Source organism: Haliotis cracherodii, unplaced genomic scaffold (genome assembly GCF_022045235.1).
Source record: "Haliotis cracherodii isolate W230 unplaced genomic scaffold, xgHalCrac1.p SCAF_3, whole genome shotgun sequence".
Taxonomy (NCBI): domain Eukaryota; kingdom Metazoa; phylum Mollusca; class Gastropoda; order Lepetellida; family Haliotidae; genus Haliotis; species Haliotis cracherodii.
The window spans coordinates 73,354,986-73,376,243 of NW_027266286.1; the positions used below are offsets into that span (position 1 = coordinate 73,354,986).

At 41.7% G+C, this 21,258-nt stretch overlaps 1 protein-coding gene across 1 annotated transcript; it reads left to right on the forward strand.

Moving 5' to 3' along the window:
* Window positions 1-2,985: 2,985 nt before the first annotated feature.
* On the forward strand, window positions 2,986-19,712 carry LOC139475767 (nucleoporin Nup37-like). Its single transcript, XM_071258973.1, has 7 exons — window positions 2,986-3,677; window positions 5,755-5,879; window positions 6,677-6,749; window positions 14,608-14,793; window positions 16,938-17,119; window positions 17,453-17,588; window positions 18,541-19,712. Exons 1-7 carry the CDS (start codon window positions 3,534-3,536, stop codon window positions 18,655-18,657), a joined length of 963 nt encoding a protein of 320 aa, XP_071115074.1. The 5' UTR covers window positions 2,986-3,533; the 3' UTR covers window positions 18,658-19,712.
* Window positions 19,713-21,258: the final 1,546 nt, after the last annotated feature.

Genomic DNA, 21,258 nt, shown 5'->3' on the forward strand with positions numbered 1-21,258 from the left:
TGATGTGTTGTACATTTTTACTGATTGTTTTTCATTTGTTACAATGTACAAGAATAAGAATAAATGGAAAATACTCTGATTGTATTAATTGCCAAACAACAGCTTTAAAGCACTTTGTGTTTCCATATACATGTTTACATCCCATAGTACGGGTTGGGTGGCTCAGTCATGCTGTGTTGAGTTGCGTCCCTTAGGTGTACCAGCAACCTATGACCATGGTTTCGAACTCCAGATTCACCCTGATTTATCACGAGAAAGGCCCAGACAGGGAATGATGAGTGAGAGATAAGAGAGGCACGCCCTACTCCGCTTATATACAGCCTAACTGGCTACTGGAAATTTCCACACAGTGCAATCACAACATATAGAATATTCAACATGTTTCTATAACGCTCTATCTCAATCCGCGGTATTCCAGAAGTTGACACATAACACTAGCATCTAAAGATAGTAACTCCCTCAAAACTGCTTACACCAAACAGTACTACATTCCTGACTACTAATCACTGTCCAAACACAATGCAGTGAGCTTCTACCGAATCTCAACAGAAACAATGTAATACAATTACAATCATCGTTTAACAATAAATACAGTCTGCCATATAACAACACACACACACACACACACACACACACACACACACACACACACACACACAAAGATGTATATATGAATCTTTTGGACCGCGATCAGTGGGTTCAAATGTCTACAAACTTTTTCTATGCGAAAGTCTTGACCCACTGTGTCCAATCAAGTCATGCCTCTACGAGCACCAGAACCAAGTGACAATCATTGTCCAATAGTTGATTTAATCTATGAATAGCGAACTGAGGTCAAAGCGGTGCACCGCTTTACCGGAGTCACCGTAGTATACATGAAGTCTGCACCGCTTTGCTGGAGTCACGGTAGTATACATGAAGTGTGCACCGCTTTGCCGGAGTCGCCGTAGTATACATGAAGTGAGCACCGCTTTGCCGGAGTCACGGTAGTATACATGAAGTCTGCACCGCTTTGCCGGAGTCACGGTAGTATACATGAAGTGTGCACCGCTTTGCCGGAGTCACGGTAGTGTACATGAAATGTGCACCGCTTTGCCGGAGTCGCGGTAGTATACATGAAGTGTGCACCGCTTTGCCGGAGTCACGGTAGTATACATGAAGTGTGCACCGCTTTGCCGGAGTCACGGTAGTATACATGAAGTCTGCACCGCTTTGCCGGAGTCACAGTAGTGTACATGAAGTCTGCACCGCTTTACCGGAGTCACGGTAGTATACATGAAGTGTGCACCGCTTTGCCGGAGTCACGGTAGTGTACATGAAGTGTGCACCGCTTTGCCGGAGTCGCGGTAGTATACATGAAGTGTGCACCGCTTTGCCGGAGTCACCGTTGTCCGGATAGTTCAGACTGACGCAATGTTATTGACGGATTTGACCAGACCTGGCACGTTCAAAACGGTGCCATAGATGACACATGATGCAATCTGGGCTACGTTTCTGCGACTTGACCAAAAGGCTGTCGGTCTTCAACTCCGGTTTAGCGACCAAGTTTCGGCAGCTGCGACCATGAACGTGGCGCGAAATTGACATTCACTTTGACCGTAGCGGAATCTTAAAGAAAAACATGGCCGAATGAGGAACTGACAGTAGTGTTTGACTGCAGTAATAGACACGATCAATTTGATGGATAGATATGTTCTTTTTTCAGCTGCCTGTCTCAACAATATATTCTATTTTATGAAAGATTCTTCCCCGGAAGCGGCACAAGATCGAGTATCCTTGATACCATTGTGTTTGGGCTGTCAACAGGGTCGTGATCGCGGTTATGTGTTTTCATGACCGCATCGCGAAAACGCTAAACCACGTTTTTGGTCATGACCATTCTCTCTGATCAAGCCCACGAAAACGGCTCCCTGTTTGCTCGAATAAACATATATTCACCCTGATCACGAGACACTATTTGCATAGAAGTACATTTACCTGTGAGTGAATATACCTTTGTTTGACCTCTTCCGGCCATGCACATTTACAAAAGGTTATCTATTCACATATGAAAATGCATTCATGTGACAAAACTGCTGACCTTAAGTAAATTTACTTGTATTATATCAATACTCACACGAGTAAAGTTCTACATGTGAATAGGTCTTTAAAGACACCTCATGAATATCAACTAGGTGGTTTGGTCCACCAGTCAGAAAGAACACAGGGAATGAAGACCCTGTAGACCATTTTGAGTTTCCTTTCGGCAAATATCATCTATGTTTGGCGTATATCAGGTGACATTTTATACCCAGCTGCCGGGGAGAGGGGAAGATTGTTGTTAAAGCGATCACTCGTCACGCTGAAGGCTTAGGTTCGCTTTCCCACGTGGGTACAATGTGTGAAGCTCATTTCCGTGTCCCCCACCGTGGGATAGATAACACAAATATACAATATTCGTTCGAATGAAAATAACCAGACATGATAGTCATAAATAATGGGAGGTGCACACACCTCCCAAAATGTTTAACAGGGTTTGTAATTTGTGTTTTTAATTATTTTTTTTATTTGACAATCTGGCGTCTATCTTCAGTCCAATTAACCACCAATACACCTTAACTCTTCGAAGAAAACGTTTGTTTTTTATCAGGTTTATACAAAATCACAATACCCATATTCACGTTTGAACGCTTCCCAGGGTCCTGAGCTTACTTGTCTCACATTCGCATACATATATCTTGTGTTCATGTGCCGTTCACGTCTTTTGCGCGCCTCGTTACGACAGAAGCCGATGATAACCGGATAAGGACGAGTTGTTCTGAATGTTCAAGCTCCTCACAGCGATAGCCGATCGGCGGAGCTCTCTATTCTTAGAGTGTAACGAACGTGTCACGCGCTGGGAAGGAGCTTGGAGCTTGATCAAGCTCCTCACAGCGATAGTACGTTCTCGGAGCTCTCTATACTATCGCTGCCACCAGTCAAAGCTCCCCACTGTGAAAAGGTGGCCACAACCATGCTTGGAGTTGAACTCGCAACCGAATGACCGTTATGTTTACAAACAAGTGACGACTGTCGTGACGCCGAATACACTTATCGCTGCTTAATTACTTTCTTCATTTGTCAATTTGAATTTCTATTTCATTAAAACTATCATGTTATTGATATAGTAAGAATGTAAGGGAGAAGTTGGTTGATTTTCCGTTAGTCTGCAATCTCGAACCAATCTGATTATCAAAACAACAAAGTAAATTCATCTGGAAAACATGGTCAGTCGTAAACCTTTTCAAATTGAAATATGATGGCATTCCCAAAGACATAAACAAAAGTATAAACGTTACTACATATGGGGTTGGAGGGCAAATTTCAAGATTCTTGAAATGGCCGCGCCCACACTGGTGGCAGCGATGTTACCGAGAGTGTAACGAAGGTGTCACGCGCTGGGAAGGAGCTTGGAGCTTGATATGATAGGGGACGTAACTCTGAATCTATTTCCCGTCAAGTAGGGAGCGCCAAAACAAATCAGTAGCACATGTGATATATTTTGTTTATAAACTATGGAGGACGGCCGCAGTACTGCATACAGCATCCCCTGTCACGATGTGGTTCAGTGTGTGGAATTCTCACCCTTCGAGTGGAGCTCGCAGTTACTAGCCGTCGCCACTTCAACTCGAATTTCAATCTTCACTTGTCGATTTCAGGTTATCACATTATTGCTTATTTATATCTCTGAGTATCCTAAGTTCGTGACCATAAACATAAACCGCGAACCAGACAAATATTTTACTATCTCTATGTTTAGGGCAGATATGAAGAGATATATCCCAATTTATTGAGATGATATTGTTATTACCACAGGACCATATGGAATTAATAATAATAACAAAAGAACTCGCAGACGATCGAGAAAGTATACATCAAATAAGATCAATGCTTCGTGTTGAGTGAATCCCGTCGGATATTGTCGAGTACCCTATTTTCAAACAGCCCTATTTGATTTTGATCTTTGCATTATAACGAGAGGTGTTATGTCATCAAAGCTGCCGACATTAGAATACACACGTTCAGCCTACCAAGGGTTCATGTGAAGTACTGTACATCTGTCAGAACATTCCGTCATTAAGAATTGTGGTGTCTCAGTCACAATGAAAAGAAATGACAAGTATTAATATTTTGTGAATAGGTTTCAAACATTTCAATTACTTTTTGAGTTTTAATGTGATGCTTGTGTATGTGTCAGGGTAGTGTTTGTCATCCTGGACATCTCCAGGCTTAGCACTTCGGTTAACCAACACTAACCCCTGGAGCTATATCCATGGTTCTGTTGATCTCATATTTTCAGCCATTGAGTACTTTTGCTATGTTTTTTCAGTCAGTTTATCACTGTTGAGCCCTGGAGATGTAGAGGATGAGAGTACCGTATTTTCTTGAGTATAGTGCGCACTTTTTTTCCAAAAAACACAGCTGTGTAGAAGGGGGTGCGCATTATACACGAATTATGAGTTTGGATGTTTTTTCCCCCCATGGAAAGACATTACCGTGAGCACGAAACACCGGAAATACCATGTCAACAAATCCATACTGAAGTACGCAAAATAATTATGTAATTACACTGTCTGTCTATAAAAAGTGTTCTTTGTATTTCTGGACTTATGTTTGTAACTTACTTTATTAATTTTATTCAAAATTCCTTATAATATTGTTTTTATTAATTTCGGCGAAATCGTGTGTGAAGCGATCGGAAGATCGCACAACTCACCGTTATTAACAGCAACCACGGTCAGAATACCGCTATTGACGCCTTGAAACGAACTTTAGTTGACAGAGAATGGATACATATATCATAAATGACATACTTTGACTCGTTAAAAGTCATATTTGTTTTTGTTTGACGATTCTATGTCAACATGAAATTCTCGCGCTCACGTGATCCCGTGCGCGTGAGCCTTGACGGTGACTGGTCAGACATGTTCCATGTAAAAAATAATACTCGGGAATAGCGATCAGCTGCTTCGCTTAGGGTTATTATTATTTTAAATATGTTTAGTAAAGGCTGCATTTAATTAAGAAAATAATGGAATATATTATTCCTGATAAATAAAATAGTTTCAGATACAATTGTTGCCGATCCTTGCATTAAAAATCCTGTAAAGTTATATCATTGGGTGTGTCTTGACCGAATCACCGGTCGATTCCAAGAAAACGTGTGTACAGCTGATTGCTGTTTCCGGCTTAGTTTACGAGAAAATACACAAGGTAATCATAATCCCTAGATATAAAACAATGCCTAGCAGAACAATCAATACTATTTAAACGGTAAATAAACATGTCTGGTGATTTTTTATCTCAAATTTCGAATTTGTACAGACGGAAGTTTCTCAGCACCCGTTCATTTGCCGGATTCGCTGAAAGGGTACGGTGTAAAAAAATTTCTGCGCATAATATTCAAATTTCTTTTTTTCCAAAATATTGAACCCGCTAGAGGGGGGTGCGCATTATACATGGGTGCGCACTATACTCAAGAAAATACGGTATATGTGATGGATGTGTACATTCCATTATTGGGTGGAGTATATGTGACGGTTGTGTATATGGCGACAACAGGTGGAGTATGAGTCATATGATGGTTGTGTATATGGCGACAACAGGTGGAGTATGGGTCATGTGATGGTTGTGTATATGGCGACAACAGGTGGAGTATGGGTCATGTGACGGTTGTGTATATGGCGACAACAGGTGGAGTATGGGTCATGTGACGGTTGTGTATGTTTGATGCAGGAGGAGGATGCCACCGTGGATGGAGTTCAATACTCTCAGATCCATGACTTCCAATCATCTACCAACACCACAGCCCTCGCCTGGAGCCCTTCCACTTCCCTCAGTGTCCTGCCCAAGAACATCAGGTAACACATCATCAGGTCGGGGAGAACCACAAGCTGTCCGTCAACTTTAGCTGCAGCCCTTTAAGTAGCGACCATTTTGGTTTGCCAAAAGCGACTTAAACCTATGATTGGCAACCTTAATTTGTCTACTGCTCACCGGGGGGGTCGGGTAGCCTACAGGTTAAAGCGTTCACTCGTCACGCTGAAAACTCAGGTTCGAATCCTGACATGGGTACAATATGTGAAGCCCATTTCTGGAGTCCCCAGCCTTGATATTGCTGGAATGTTGTGAAAAGCAGTGTAAAACCATACTCACTCACTCACTACTGCTTGCCACTACCTAAAAGTAAACATAACTGGCTACAATATCTGTTTAGGACATTTGTTGTCTAGTAAAAGCCGAAGTTTGGCTCTTAAAATCCTCAAAAAAAAAAGAAGAATTTTGAGGGCTGTAGCTGACATGAGTCAGATAAGTGATATAAGAACTTTTCAAAGTGGTGTTAAATCCATCTCTTTGACTCACTCACATATTCTCTTGTATGGGGTCCTAGCAGACCTAATGTACAGCTTCCAAGTTAGAAACAGGAGATGGATGTTTTGAAATTACCCATGCTCATATGTTTCACAAAAGTGGTAAAAGTCTGAGACCTGCATCACTTTCAGCTTTCCTCCCACATTAAGCCCACACTCTGTGATATAACTGGAATACTGTTCAAAGCAGCGTTAGACTAAAATTACTCATGCACTTACACACTCTTAGTTTTGTGCCTCAGTATGTCTTTCACCATGTTCACCCAGGGTAATTCCTATATTTACAGTTTTGTGTGTGCCGGGGAAGACTACAAGTTGAATCTTTTCCACTCCGATGGCAAAGATAACACCACAGAGCAGGTGAGAAACATTCAGTGCTCCTTACCTTCGTCGTGTTTATTGTGGAATAAGGGAGGGGTGTAGACACAAACATTCAGTGCTCCTTACCTTCGTCGTGTTTATTGTGAAATAAGGGAGGGGTGTGGACACAAACATTCAGTGCTCCTTACCTTCGTCATGTTTATTGTGAAATAAGGGAGGGGTGTGGAGACAAACATTCAGTGCTCCTTACCTTTGTTGTGTTTATTGTGAAATAAGAGAGGGGTGTGGACACAAACATTCAGTGCTCCTTACCTTTGTTGTGTTTATTGTGAAATAAGGGAGGGGTGTGGAGACAAACATTCAGTGCTCCTTACCTTTGTTGTGTTTATTGTGAAATAAGAGAGGGGTGTGGACACAAACATTCAGTGCTCCTTACCTTTGTTGTGTTTATTGTGAAATAAGGGAGGGGTGTGGACACAAACATTCAGTGCTCCTTACCTTTGTCGTGTTTATTGTGAAATAAGGGAGGGGTGTGGAGACAAACATTCAGTGCTCCTTACCTTTGTTGTGTTTATTGTGAAATAAGAGAGGGGTGTGGACACAAACATTCAGTGCTCCTTACCTTTGTCGTGTTTATTGTGAAATAAGGGAGGGGTGTGGACACAAACATTCAGTGCTCCTTACCTTCGTCATGTTTATTGTGAAATAAGAGAGGGGTGTGGACACAAACATTCAGTGCTCCTTACCTTCGTCGTGTTTATTGTGAAATAAGGGAGGGGTGTGGAGACAAACATTCAGTGCTCCTTACCTTTGTTGTGTTTATTGTGAAATAAGGGAGGGGTGTGGACACAAACATTCAGTGCTCCTTACCTTCGTCATGTTTATTGTGAAATAAGAGAGGGGTGTGGAGACAAACATTCAGTGCTCCTTACCTTTGTCGTGTTTATTGTGAAATAAGAGAGGGGTGTGGACACAAACATTCAGTGCTCCTTACCTTTGTTGTGTTTATTGTGAAATAAGGGAGGGGTGTGGACACAAACATTCAGTGCTCCTTACCTTTGTCGTGTTTATTGTGAAATAAGGGAGGGGTGTGGAGACAAACATTCAGTGCTCCTTACCTTTGTTGTGTTTATTGTGAAATAAGAGAGGGGTGTGGACACAAACATTCAGTGCTCCTTACCTTCGTCCTGTTTATTGTGAAATAAGAGAGGGGTGTGGACACAAACATTCAGTGCTCCTTACCTTTGTCGTGTTTATTGTGAAATAAGAGAGGGGTGTGGACACAAACATTCAGTGCTCCTTACCTTTGTTGTGTTTATTGTGAAATAAGAGAGGGGTGAGGACACAAACATTCAGTGCTCCTTACCTTCGTCGTGTTTATTGTGAAATAAGAGAGGGGTGTGGACACAAACATTCAGTGCTCCTTACCTTTGTCGTGTTTATTGTGAAATAAGAGAGGGGTGTGGACACAAACATTCAGTGCTCCTTACCTTTGTCGTGTTTATTGTGAAATAAGAGAGGGGTGTGGACACAAACATTCAGTGCTCCTTACCTTTGTCGTGTTTATTGTGAAATAAGAGAGGGGTGTGGACACAAACATTCAGTGCTCCTTACCTTTGTCGTGTTTATTGTGAAATAAGAGAGGGGTGTGGACACAAACATTCAGTGCTCCTTACCTTTGTTGTGTTTATTGTGAAATAAGAGAGGGGTGAGGACACAAACATTCAGTGCTCCTTACCTTCGTCGTGTTTATTGTGAAATAAGGGAGGGGTGTGGAGACAAACATTCAGTGCTCCTTACCTTTGTCCTGTTTATTGTGAAATAAGGGAGGGGTGTGGACACAAACATTCAGTGCTCCTTACCTTCGTCGTGTTTATTGTGAAATAAGGGAGGGGTGTGGACACAAACATTCAGTGCTCCTTACCTTCGTCGTGTTTATTGTGAAATAAGGGAGGGGTGTGGACACAAACATTCAGTGCTCCTTACCTTTGTTGTGTTTATTGTGAAATAAGGGAGGGGTGTGGACACAAACATTCAGTGCTCCTTACCTTTGTTGTGTTTATTGTGAAATAAGAGAGGGGTGTGGACACAAACATTCAGTGCTCCTTACCTTTGTCCTGTTTATTGTGAAATAAGGGAGGGGTGTGGACACAAACATTCAGTGCTCCTTACCTTCGTCATGTTTATTGTGAAATAAGGGAGGGGTGTGGACACAAACATTCAGTGCTCCTTACCTTTGTAGTGTTTATTGTGAAATAAGGGAGGGGTGTGGACACAAACATTCAGTGCTCCTTACCTTTGTTGTGTTTATTGTGAAATAAGGGAGGGGTGTGGAGACAAACATTCAGTGCTCCTTACCTTTGTTGTGTTTATTGTGAAATAAGGGAGGGGTGAGGACACAAACATTCAGTGCTCCTTACCTTTGTCGTGTTTATTGTGAAATAAGGGAGGGGTGTGGACACAAACATTCAGTGCTCCTTACCTTTGTCGTGTTTATTGTGAAATAAGGGAGGGGTGTGGACACAAACATTCAGTGCTCCTTACCTTTGTTGTGTTTATTGTGAAATAAGGGAGGGGTGTGGAGACAAACATTCAGTGCTCCTTACCTTTGTTGTGTTTATTGTGAAATAAGAGAGGGGTGTGGACACAAACATTCAGTGCTCCTTACCTTTGTTGTGTTTATTGTGAAATAAGGGAGGGGTGTGGAGACAAACATTCAGTGCTCCTTACCTTTGTTGTGTTTATTGTGAAATAAGGGAGGGGTGTGGAGACAAACATTCAGTGCTCCTTACCTTTGTTGTGTTTATTGTGAAATAAGGGAGGGGTGAGGACACAAACATTCAGTGCTCCTTACCTTTGTTGTGTTTATTGTGAAATAAGGGAGGGGTGTGGACACAAACATTCAGTGCTCCTTACCTTTGTTGTGTTTATTGTGAAATAAGGGAGGGGTGAGGACACAAACATTCAGTGCTCCTTACCTTTGTTGTGTTTATTGTGAAATAAGGGAGGGGTGTGGACACAAACATTCAGTGCTCCTTACCTTTGTCCTGTTTATTGTGAAATAAGAGAGGGGTGTGGACACAAACATTCAGTGCTCCTTACCTTTGTTGTGTTTATTGTGAAATAAGAGAGGGGTGTGGACACAAACATTCAGTGCTCCTTACCTTCGTCATGTTTATTGTGAAATAAGAGAGGGGTGTGGACACAAACATTCAGTGCTCCTTACCTTTGTTGTGTTTATTGTGAAATAAGAGAGGGGTGAGGACACAAACATTCAGTGCTCCTTACCTTCGTCATGTTTATTGTGAAATAAGAGAGGGGTGTGGACACAAACATTCAGTGCTCCTTACCTTTGTCGTGTTTATTGTGAAATAAGAGAGGGGTGTGGACACAAACATTCAGTGCTCCTTACCTTTGTCGTGTTTATTGTGAAATAAGAGAGGGGTGAGGACACAAACATTCAGTGCTCCTTACCTTTGTTGTGTTTATTGTGAAATAAGGGAGGGGTGTGGAGACAAACATTCAGTGCTCCTTACCTTTGTTGTGTTTATTGTGAAATAAGGGAGGGGTGTGGACACAAACATTCAGTGCTCCTTACCTTCGTCCTGTTTATTGTGAAATAAGAGAGGGGAGTGGACACAAACATTCAGTGCTCCTTACCTTTGTCGTGTTTATTGTGAAATAAGGGAGGGGTGTGGACACAAACATTCAGTGCTCCTTACCTTCGTCCTGTTTATTGTGAAATAAGGGAGGGGTGTGGACACAAACATTCAGTTCTCCTTACCTTCGTCATGTTTATTGTGAAATAAGAGAGGGGTGAGGACACAAACATTCAGTGCTCCTTACCTTTGTTGTGTTTATTGTGAAATAAGGGAGCGGTGTGGACACAAACATTCAGTGCTCCTTACCTTCGTCATGTTTATTGTGAAATAAGAGAGGGGTGTGGACGCAAACATTCAGTGCTCCTTACCTTCGTCATGTTTATTGTGAAATAAGGGAGCGGTGTGGACACAAACATTCAGTGCTCCTTACCTTCGTCGTGTTTATTGTGAAATAAGAGAGGGGTGTGGACACAAACATTCAGTGCTCCTTACCTTTGTTGTGTTTATTGTGAAATAAGGGAGGGGTGTGGACACAAACATTCAGTGCTCCTTACCTTCGTCATGTTTATTGTGAAATAAGAGAGGGGTGTGGACGCAAACATTCAGTGCTCCTTACCTTCGTCGTGTTTATTGTGAAATAAGGGAGGGGTGTGGAGACAAACATTCAGTGCTCCTTACCTTTGTTGTGTTTATTGTGAAATAAGGGAGGGGTGTGGACACAAACATTCAGTGCTCCTTACCTTTGTTGTGTTTATTGTGAAATAAGAGAGGGGTGAGGACACAAACATTCAGTGCTCCTTACCTTCGTCATGTTTATTGTGAAATAAGAGAGGGGTGTGGACACAAACATTCAGTGCTCCTTACCTTCGTCCTGTTTATTGTGAAATAAGAGAGGGGTGTGGACACAAACATTCAGTGCTCCTTACCTTTGTTGTGTTTATTGTGAAATAAGGGAGGGGTGTGGACACAAACATTCAGTGCTCCTTACCTTTGTTGTGTTTATTGTGAAATAAGGGAGGGGTGTGGAGACAAACATTCAGTGCTCCTTACCTTCGTCGTGTTTATTGTGAAATAAGGGAGGGGTGTGGACACAAACATTCAGTGCTCCTTACCTTTGTAGTGTTTATTGTGAAATAAGAGAGGGGAGTGGACACAAACATTCAGTGCTCCTTACCTTTGTCGTGTTTATTGTGAAATAAGGGAGGGGTGTGGACACAAACATTCAGTGCTCCTTACCTTTGTAGTGTTTATTGTGAAATAAGGGAGGGGTGTGGACACAAACATTCAGTGCTCCTTACCTTTGTTGTGTTTATTGTGAAATAAGGGAGGGGTGTGGACACAAACATTCAGTGCTCCTTACCTTCGTCGTGTTTATTGTGAAATAAGGGAGGGGTGTGGACACAAACATTCAGTGCTCCTTACCTTTGTCGTGTTTATTGTGAAATAAGGGAGGGGTGTGGACACAAACATTCAGTGCTCCTTACCTTCGTCGTGTTTATTGTGAAATAAGGGAGGGGTGTGGACACAAACATTCAGTGCTCCTTACCTTCGTCGTGTTTATTGTGAAATAAGGGAGGGGTGTGGACACAAACATTCAGTGCTCCTTACCTTTGTAGTGTTTATTGTGAAATAAGAGAGGGGAGTGGACACAAACATTCAGTGCTCCTTACCTTTGTCGTGTTTATTGTGAAATAAGGGAGGGGTGTGGACACAAACATTCAGTGCTCCTTACCTTTGTAGTGTTTATTGTGAAATAAGGGAGGGGTGTGGACACAAACATTCAGTGCTCCTTACCTTTGTTGTGTTTATTGTGAAATAAGGGAGGGGTGTGGACACAAACATTCAGTGCTCCTTACCTTCGTCGTGTTTATTGTGAAATAAGGGAGGGGTGTGGACACAAACATTCAGTGCTCCTTACCTTTGTCGTGTTTATTGTGAAATAAGGGAGGGGTGTGGAGACAAACATTCAGTGCTCCTTACCTTTGTTGTGTTTATTGTGAAATAAGGGAGGGGTGTGGAGACAAACATTCAGTGCTCCTTACCTTTGTCGTGTTTATTGTGAAATTAGAGAGGGGTGTGGACACAAACATTCAGTGCTCCTTACCTTCGTCCTGTTTATTGTGAAATAAGAGAAGGTGTGGACACCGGTAGACAGAGGAGTCCACAATTGCAGCAGGTGGGAAACATTCAGTGCTCCTTACCTTTGTCATGTTTATTGTGAAATAAGAGAAGGTGTGGACACCGGTAGACAGAGGAGTCCACAATTGCAGCAGGTGGGAAACATTCAGTGCTCCTTACCCTCGTCGTGTTTATTGTGAAATAAGAGAGGGGTGTGGACACAAACATTCAGTGCTCCTTACCTTCGTCGTGTTTATTGTGAAATAAGAGAGGGGTGTGGACACAAACATTCAGTGCTCCTTACCTTCGTCGTGTTTATTGTGAAATAAGAGAGGGGTGTGGACACAAACATTCAGTGCTCCTTACCTTCGTCGTGTTTATTGTGAAATAAGGGAGCGGTGTGGACACAAACATTCAGTGCTCCTTACCTTCGTCATGTTTATTGTGAAATAAGGGAGCGGTGTGGACACAAACATTCAGTGCTCCTTACCTTCGTCATGTTTATTGTGAAATAAGGGAGCGGTGTGGACACAAACATTCAGTGCTCCTTACCTTCGTCATGTTTATTGTGAAATAAGGGAGCGGTGTGGACACAAACATTCAGTGCTCCTTACCTTCGTCATGTTTATTGTGAAATAAGGGAGCGGTGTGGACACAAACATTCAGTGCTCCTTACCTTCGTCATGTTTATTGTGAAATAAGGGAGCGGTGTGGACACAAACATTCAGTGCTCCTTACCTTCGTCATGTTTATTGTGAAATAAGGGAGCGGTGTGGACACAAACATTCAGTGCTCCTTACCTTTGTTGTGTTTATTGTGAAATAAGAGAAGGTGTGGACACCGGTAGACAGAGGAGTCCACAATTGCAGCAGGTGAGAAACATTCAGTGCTCCTTACCTTCGTCATGTTTATTGTGAAATAAGAGAAGGTGTGGACACCGGTAGTCAGGGGAGTCCACAATTGCAGCAGGTGAGAAACATTCAGTGCTCCTTACCTTCGTTGTGTTTATTGTGAAATAAGGTAGGGGTGTGGACACCGGTAGACAGGGGAGTCCACAATTGCAGCAGGTGAGAAACATTCAGTGCTCCTTACCTTCGTCGTGTTTATTGTGAAATAAGGTAGGGGTGTGGACACCGGTAGACAGGCGAGTCCACAATTGCAGCAGGTGAGAAACATTCAGTGCTCCTTACCTTCTTCGTGTTTATTCTAAAATAAGGTAGGGGTGTGGACACCGGTAGACAGGCGAGTCCACAATTACAGCAGGTGAGAAACATTCAGTGCTCCTTACCTTCGTTGTGTTTATTGTGAAATAAGGTAGGGGTGTGGACACCGGTAGACAGGCGAGTCCACAATTGCAGCAGGTGAGAAACATTCAGTGCTCCTTACCGTTATTGTGAAATAAGGGAGGGGTGTATAAACTGGTAAGCAGGGCACTGGTTGGCATCAATGGCTGCAGAGTGGGCCTTAGGTTGATTATTAACTGTTACAGCTAACTGTTCCACCTTTTCATCATCCAGTGTGTTACTGTTTGTGGACCAGGCCAGGCTCCACCCTCGCCAAACTAAGCTGGAATAATGGAGTTGTATTTTGGCTGGACTAATGAGTCTATGCATCATAGATTAAAATTGCTAACAAAATCGACATCCGGTTCATAAACAACATGGCGACTGTCGTGCAGATTTCTGTCAATTTCAGGATTTGCATAGCATCTGTACTATTGTGGCATCAACAGATATTTTCCAAATCTTATCATGTTCAAATTGGTCAGTAGGAGGGACATAGAAGGGACATAACTCGTAATAGCCACTGTTAGCGCTACAGTGGAGCCACAAAATTCCAGCCTAGTTCGGCAAGGTTGGAAACTAGACTTTTATAGTCAGCTACCTCCCATGCCTTGGGAAGATGGTGGACCAGTTGAATGCAAGTGAACCTGCACAAGTCAATTTGAGATAGCAGAGTTAAATCTGCCTGTTTGCTGGCATTCTCTCTGTATCATGGTACATATATATATCATGACCCCACTAGTATCTTAATTCGTGTTATTACCTCAGGAGAAATAATCCATCCTTCTTGGTAGTTGTTATGTTATTGTCTTATTTACCTGTCTTCTAGAGACTAGTTTTCTTTTAGTGTGATTTTATTTTCAAACTGTTGCCAAGATGTCTTTCAATTTACAGACATATTGTGGTCATAATGACTTTGTCAATGCTGTGACCTTTGACCCTGGGGATGGGTCAAAGTTTGCCAGTACCGGTGATGACCTGACATGCCGAATATGGTCAACAGAGGGTCAGCAGTTGCTGGTGTTCCAGCTGACGTCGCCGGGCATGAGCGTGTGCTGGCACTCCGAGGAGCCGCTCAAGGTAAGACAGGGCATCAAGGAAAATCAGAGGCAAAATGATTTTTTTCAGTGTTTCTTAAGAAAGAGCGTGGCTATGTCACCTAATACATACCAGATGCACTTATCTCAGAGCTACAGTTAAGCTGCGTATTTGCGTAAAATACCCCCCAAAATATTCAAAACCTAATTACTTTCAATTAACTTTTGTACAGAAACACATGCATTAAATAAAAAACTCAAATGTATTAAAACAGCATGCGTAAATACCCAGTGAAGCTATTTCAGCATGCGTTCAAAGGAGCTAATTTCCGAAACACAATTATGAGCTAATTTACTTTCCGAGTCAAGCCTATATGATGTATATATTTAGAACAGTTATATACATCTAAAACTTTATTTCTTTATTTCATTTTTTTTTAAATCTTAAAATGTTCACTAATTTGGGGAAAAACCAAATTGAGTGATGAATAGATGAATGAAATATTGGTTACCCAATGAAAAATGTAGTAACCCAATAAAAATAGAAACCCTAGAGTAAAAACTTAATTGTATAAAAAGTTATCTGGAGCTCTGCTTATCTACTGTCGTTCCAGATTCCTAATTTACCTATGGCATATTGGGTGGAGGAACATGATAAATACATGACACCGTTTTATACCTGACGTGTTTTATTCTGTGCAACAGCATTTCAGAGCTATTTCTTGACCCTTCAACAAGTGAATCCTGAACAAGCATATAGTTATATATGTACACATGATCATCGATGATGATATTTTTACACAAGGTAGGAAAAACGAACAAAAATAACAATATAATATATGCAATATTCCAGCTATATGACGGTGGTCTGTAAACAAGCGAGTCTGGATTTTGCGTGATATTGTATTGACTGAAGTTAATTCATAACTTGTGTGGGAGCCTCAACGGTAACGGCTCAGATTGTTCCATATGTAAAAATAAATTGGCAATAGTGATCATCTGTACAAAAGTGCTTCGCTTATGGTTATTTTTATTTTAAATCTATATAGTAAAGTTGTAACTAAAATAAAATGATACTTGAATATATTATTCCTGAGAAAACAATAGTTTCAGATACAATTCTTCCGATCATTGCTTCAAAATTCTTTGGAGTTATGTTATCAGGTCATTCTAACAGTATCACTGGTAGATTATGAGAAAAAGTGTGTATAGCTGATTGCTGCTTCCAGCAAATTTTACAAGAAAATACAACCAGTAATCTTTATCTTTGCATATTATTAATGCCTAGCAGAAAAGGAAATACAATTTAAACGGTAAATCATAATGTCTAGATATGTTTTTTATCTTAAATTTCAAATTTGTATTGTCCAAGTTTGTTATCACCTGCTTGTTTACTTGTATTCACTGAAGGGATACGATGTGATATTTTTCTGTGCATAATACTCAAACATTTTTTCCAAAATACTTAAGCACCTAGAGGGGGGTGTGCATTATACTTGGGTGTACACTAGGGCTGGGATGGGCAACTCGGATATTGTGTCGGGGGGTTTGGTAAGAAGGACCCGGGTACCCAAGGGACTACCCGGACCCGTGGTTAGTCATGTGATATATTGTTTAATGACCAAAACTCACTATAGCTCAGTGGTTACACTACAAGTCGCTAATGTTCGCATTTCTCTCTGACAATGCACTCATTCCTTTTGACTTCAATATGTTTGAGTAAAGATAAAGCTTCAGTCAACTTCAGTGAACGTATGATCTGATCGTTGGATACATGTATCTAAATACTTTTTGCCAGGGCTGTGGTGAAACAATTCCCAATCAGACATTCATTTTGTTCCCACATTTTGAGACAACAGCGGGTACCCGGGTAGGGTTGGGTAATATGGGGTCGGGTACCTGGGTAGTAAATTTGGACTCGTCCCAGCCCTTGTGCACTATACTCAAGCAAATATGGTATTTTTGTTGAATTTGATTAGAAATGAATCGATATATCTAAAATATGTACACAATAGGACAAGCGTTTGTTCAATACTTTCTCGCCTGCACCTGCCGTCACTCGTCAATACATACAGATGCGTAGATTTTTCGATCCCTTGTGAGTAAACTCAGAGATGCCTAAGTGTAGTCATAGCGATTGAGTCTTCCAGGTTTTTCTGCGTCCACATCAAGTTCTGAATGTTTCAGATTTTAGTTGGACAGAAGAATGGAGTGATTCGGATTTTCAGTCTAACGAACCAGCAACCAATCATGAGTCTCAGTTGTGGTCAGGTGCCCTCACTGGCTGCCGATTGGTCAAGACACAGCAGTCTTCAGGTGGGGGCCATTGCAGGGACAGACTGGCTCATCTTTGATACATCAGTCTCCAGGTGAGTTGTCTCTACCTGCAGTTTGTTGCCATGGTTACAGTCAGATATAACATGAAACAAAATGCTAAGTGATTACATAATATGATTAGAAAGAGCCGAACTTGAACAGCCAAGTAAAATAATCACACACAACATCACACAAACATCACACATGTCACACACAACATCACAAACAACATCACACACGTCACACACAACACTGGTTGATAGAAACAACCTCTGTAAGTCTGTCCCATTAGAACATCTTTGAGTCTCTATGTGTGGGGTATTGGGTTAACTAGGGGTATATTAGGGGTGTAGGGTGTTGTACAAGTGGTTCCAGTTCTGTTGCAGTCAACCCATTGAGAAGCGCCAGGCTCACATAGAGGGAACAAAGTACTTCAAGTTTGCTCGGTGTCACCAGAGTCTCCTAGCAACCATTGGTCGTCCTGGGCGACAAGTCAAAGTCTTCAACACTCGACATCAACAGGTTCGTCAAGCTAATGTAAAACAAACCAGAAATACTCTTATTCCCTGGCAATAGTATCTTCTATTGAGTGCAAGACTACAGTAGCCACATCCGACTTTCCTAAAGATCCAGTGACACTGAATCAGGAACTGATTATTAGATACTCCTAGCTGACTGGTACCTAAGCCATCTCAGTAAGGGTATTGTTTGTTTAATGCCACAGTCTGTACATAATCAAGTCTATTGAAGCATCGGTCAGCACAACTGAGATAAGATGACATGCATCAGCCAAGACAACACGTCTGACCACCCAATCCTCGTATTGTTGAGGGGCAGTTGGGTAGCCTAGTGGGTAAAGCGTTTGCTTGTCACCCCGATGACCCGGGTTCGATTTCCGACATGGGTACAATGGTTGAAGCCCATTTCTGGTGTCCCTCGCCGTGATATTGCTGGAATATTGCTAAAAGCGTCGTGAAACCATACTAACTCACTTACTCACTCTTATTGTTGAGGGGGGCACGGGTGGCACGGGTGGCCCAGTCGTCTAAGGCGCCGCGATTCGCTGTGCGGGGTTGCGTCCCTTGGGCATGCCAGAAACCTATGATTGTGGGTTCGAATCCCGGTTCGCCCCGATCATGTTTCTAGGTTTGTCAGCACCATACCTGTGCTTGTGGGTTTCACTGAAGTGGTAAACGTCGGAGACCTGCATCACTTCTGGCTTTCCTCCCACATTAAGCTGACATATAACTGTAATACTGTTAATAGCGGCGTCAAACCCAACTCACTCACTCACTCTTATTGTTGAGTTTTCTGTGATGCAGCTGACATGGGGATGCCACAAATCGTGCATCTAATTTTGGGGAATACTGTTTTACCAATTCCTATTTTGTTGAATGTTTATGATAATGTTTTTATGTTTGTGATATGTTGAATGTTTATTCGATATCTCATGGAGTGATGTTTCTGTTTGCAGCTCCATGTGAACGCCAGCCTGCAGGTGGCATACGGCCTGACCTGGCACCACACCCTGCCTATCATCGCCGTCGGGGGGGACAAGAAGGTGCATCTGTGGGTAGTGGAGTCTGCATGAGGCCGTGACACATCATACACACAGACAGTACGATCACCACGGTGACAGGGGGATGCAAGTTACGTCCATATCCATACTGATCGGGAATCTCACTTTTGGCATCCTGTGACAGAAGCAGGGGTTGACACCACGAGTGACTGATCCACGGCTCATTTCAGAATGGTGGTGACAAGATTCGATTTGGAAGAAAACATGTTGTCATTCCAGATTGTCACTAGTCTCTGGACAACATGCTGAAGGTCATGTCGGACTCTGACAGGGACTCTGTTGAGCCTCAACTCTCTGTGAACAGGCTTAGGACATTCCCGAGACATGGGAGTTAACTGACTTGAAGTCAAGTTTCCACCCTTGCTGAACAAGGCTGGAACTTCTGGGCTCGATCAATGAGTAGTGTCCCTTCTATGTTCCCCATACTGACCAAAGATTGCGCCACTCGTATCACTTAAATTTGCTTTATGCACCCAGTCAAGAAGATCTCATCAATAATAAATATCCGTATTGTATTGAAACAGATTTTACCTTGTGAAGTGCATCACCTGCGCACCTCGATTAAAAACAAGAAAAGATCTGACGCCCACCGACAGTATACATGCTCTGCTAATTCTGCAATTGAATGAATTCAGCATAGCAGTTGCCATGTTTATGAACCTGGTGTCAATATCACAACGTGATTTTGATTGGACTATGCATAGACTCGTTCGTCCAGACAAATTATTCCAGCCTAGTTTGGACAGGGTAGAAACTTGACTTTTAAACCTCCGTGCCTGGGGAAGATGGGCTTGGGAGGATTATATGTATTGTGCCCCATTCTCATAACAGGCAACTGAGTAAGCCTGAATATGGTATAAGAACCTCCTCCCTCTGATGTCACCTACGTTGTATATAGCTGGAATAAAGTTGGATTCTTATGACAAGGGTTGTTTTGTAAATATTTGGAAGTGAGGTAGTTTCCAAGTGTTCAGTCTTTACTCTGTATCTTTAGGACAGACAGGTGTAATTCTGGGGAAAGCATGTTTATCGTACATTTTCATAGATCAGGCCTACCAAAAGAATACTACCGGTAATATGTGCTCAAAAACACAGAAGTGTGTGTGCTATTTGTCTATTTTGCAAACTAAGTAGGTTTTAGTGTGCAATGTCTACTTATATTTCAGCTTGTCAATATTTTGTGCAAAATAGCATACACACCTCTATGTTTTTGAACACAAAGTGTTTTTTTTTAAGTAGGCCTGATATGTGATAAAACACAATTAACACTGTTTGCTGGAATTGTGATCTGTTTTGGACATGCTGATAATACTTTTACTGGTGCTTGAGGCATTCACAGTCAAGTACTCTATAAACATTAAGTTCTATTTAATGACTGTAGAAAATGTATGTATTTTACTATACAGCTACATTTCAATGTATGGTGGATTTTAATATAATTTATATGTTTTAAGGAGTGTCTCAAAGGCCTTGATCAGATTGAAGATCATGCAGATTTGCAAAGCATGTGCTCTGCCAACTCGTTGTCAGCAGATATTTTCCAAATCTTTCCATGTTTTTAATCAAGGTGCTCAAGTGATTTGATGTATTTCCAATGTAAGACCCTTTTTATCACAATAAGATCTTGATTATTGATCAGATAGTCCTGACTCGGAACCGCCATTTTGTTGGAATCTGATTGGTCCATAGGAGAGGCTTAGAAGGGACATAACTGGAAATAGCCACTGGTGTCGATACAATTGAGCCCAGTAATTCCAGCCTAGTTCGGCAAGGGTGAAAACTGGACTTTTCTAGTCAGTTAACAGGTTGAAAAAGTGGATTATTCTCAAATTGTACTCTTATTCTAATTATGTCAATTTCATTAACTATCTTTTCAACACCTTTTACCAATCCGCACACTTTCAGTTAACGGTTGGCTGATATATCCATAACCAACATGTGAATAAAGAACAAACACGCATCTTAGCGATATATAAAGTGTATCGAGCAAAGTGTACAGGCGAATATGATCAATGTACAAATATATACACAAATAGAATAAATGTGCATGATTTAATGATGATAAAATGTTGTAAACCTAAGTAAAGACATACAGTAGAGATATATTTGTAATAAATACACCATTAAACAATGTAATATATTCACAGGTATGTTTCTGGTATGTGTAACATGTAATGATATGAAAATTCATCACTAACTTGATATTCATGGCTGTTTACGCAGTGTCAAAAGTGCAATGCTGACACAAAACATTTCAGCTGGTCCACAGCAGGCTTGTCGTGTGACCTACCACAGTACACGGCAGGCTAGTCTTGTGACACTTCTTTACACAGCCAGCTGTTATCATGCTACACAACTGGCTAGTCATAGAATGCATCATACTACACAGCATGCCAGTAATGTGATCCACCATCAAACACAGAAGGCTAGTCATTGGGTTCACCTTTCTACACACGCTAGTCATGTGATGCACTATGCTACACAGAAGGCTAGTCATGTGACGCACTATGCTATACAGAAGGCTAATCATGTGATGCACTATGCCACACAGAAGGCTAATCATGTGAGACACCATGGCTGCACAGAAGCCTAGTCATGTGATACATCATGGCT

Excerpts from the sequence above, each read along its gene's own strand:
- LOC139475767 (XM_071258973.1), top strand. The coding sequence starts at position 3,534 with ATGGAGGACGGCCGCAGTACTGCATACAGCATCCCCTGTCACGATGTG. Across the intron at positions 6,750-14,607 it reads AAGATAACACCACAGAGCAG|ACATATTGTGGTCATAATGA; the intron begins GTGAGAAACATT and ends TTCAATTTACAG. Across the intron at positions 17,120-17,452 it reads TTTGATACATCAGTCTCCAG|TCAACCCATTGAGAAGCGCC; the intron begins GTGAGTTGTCTC and ends GTTCTGTTGCAG.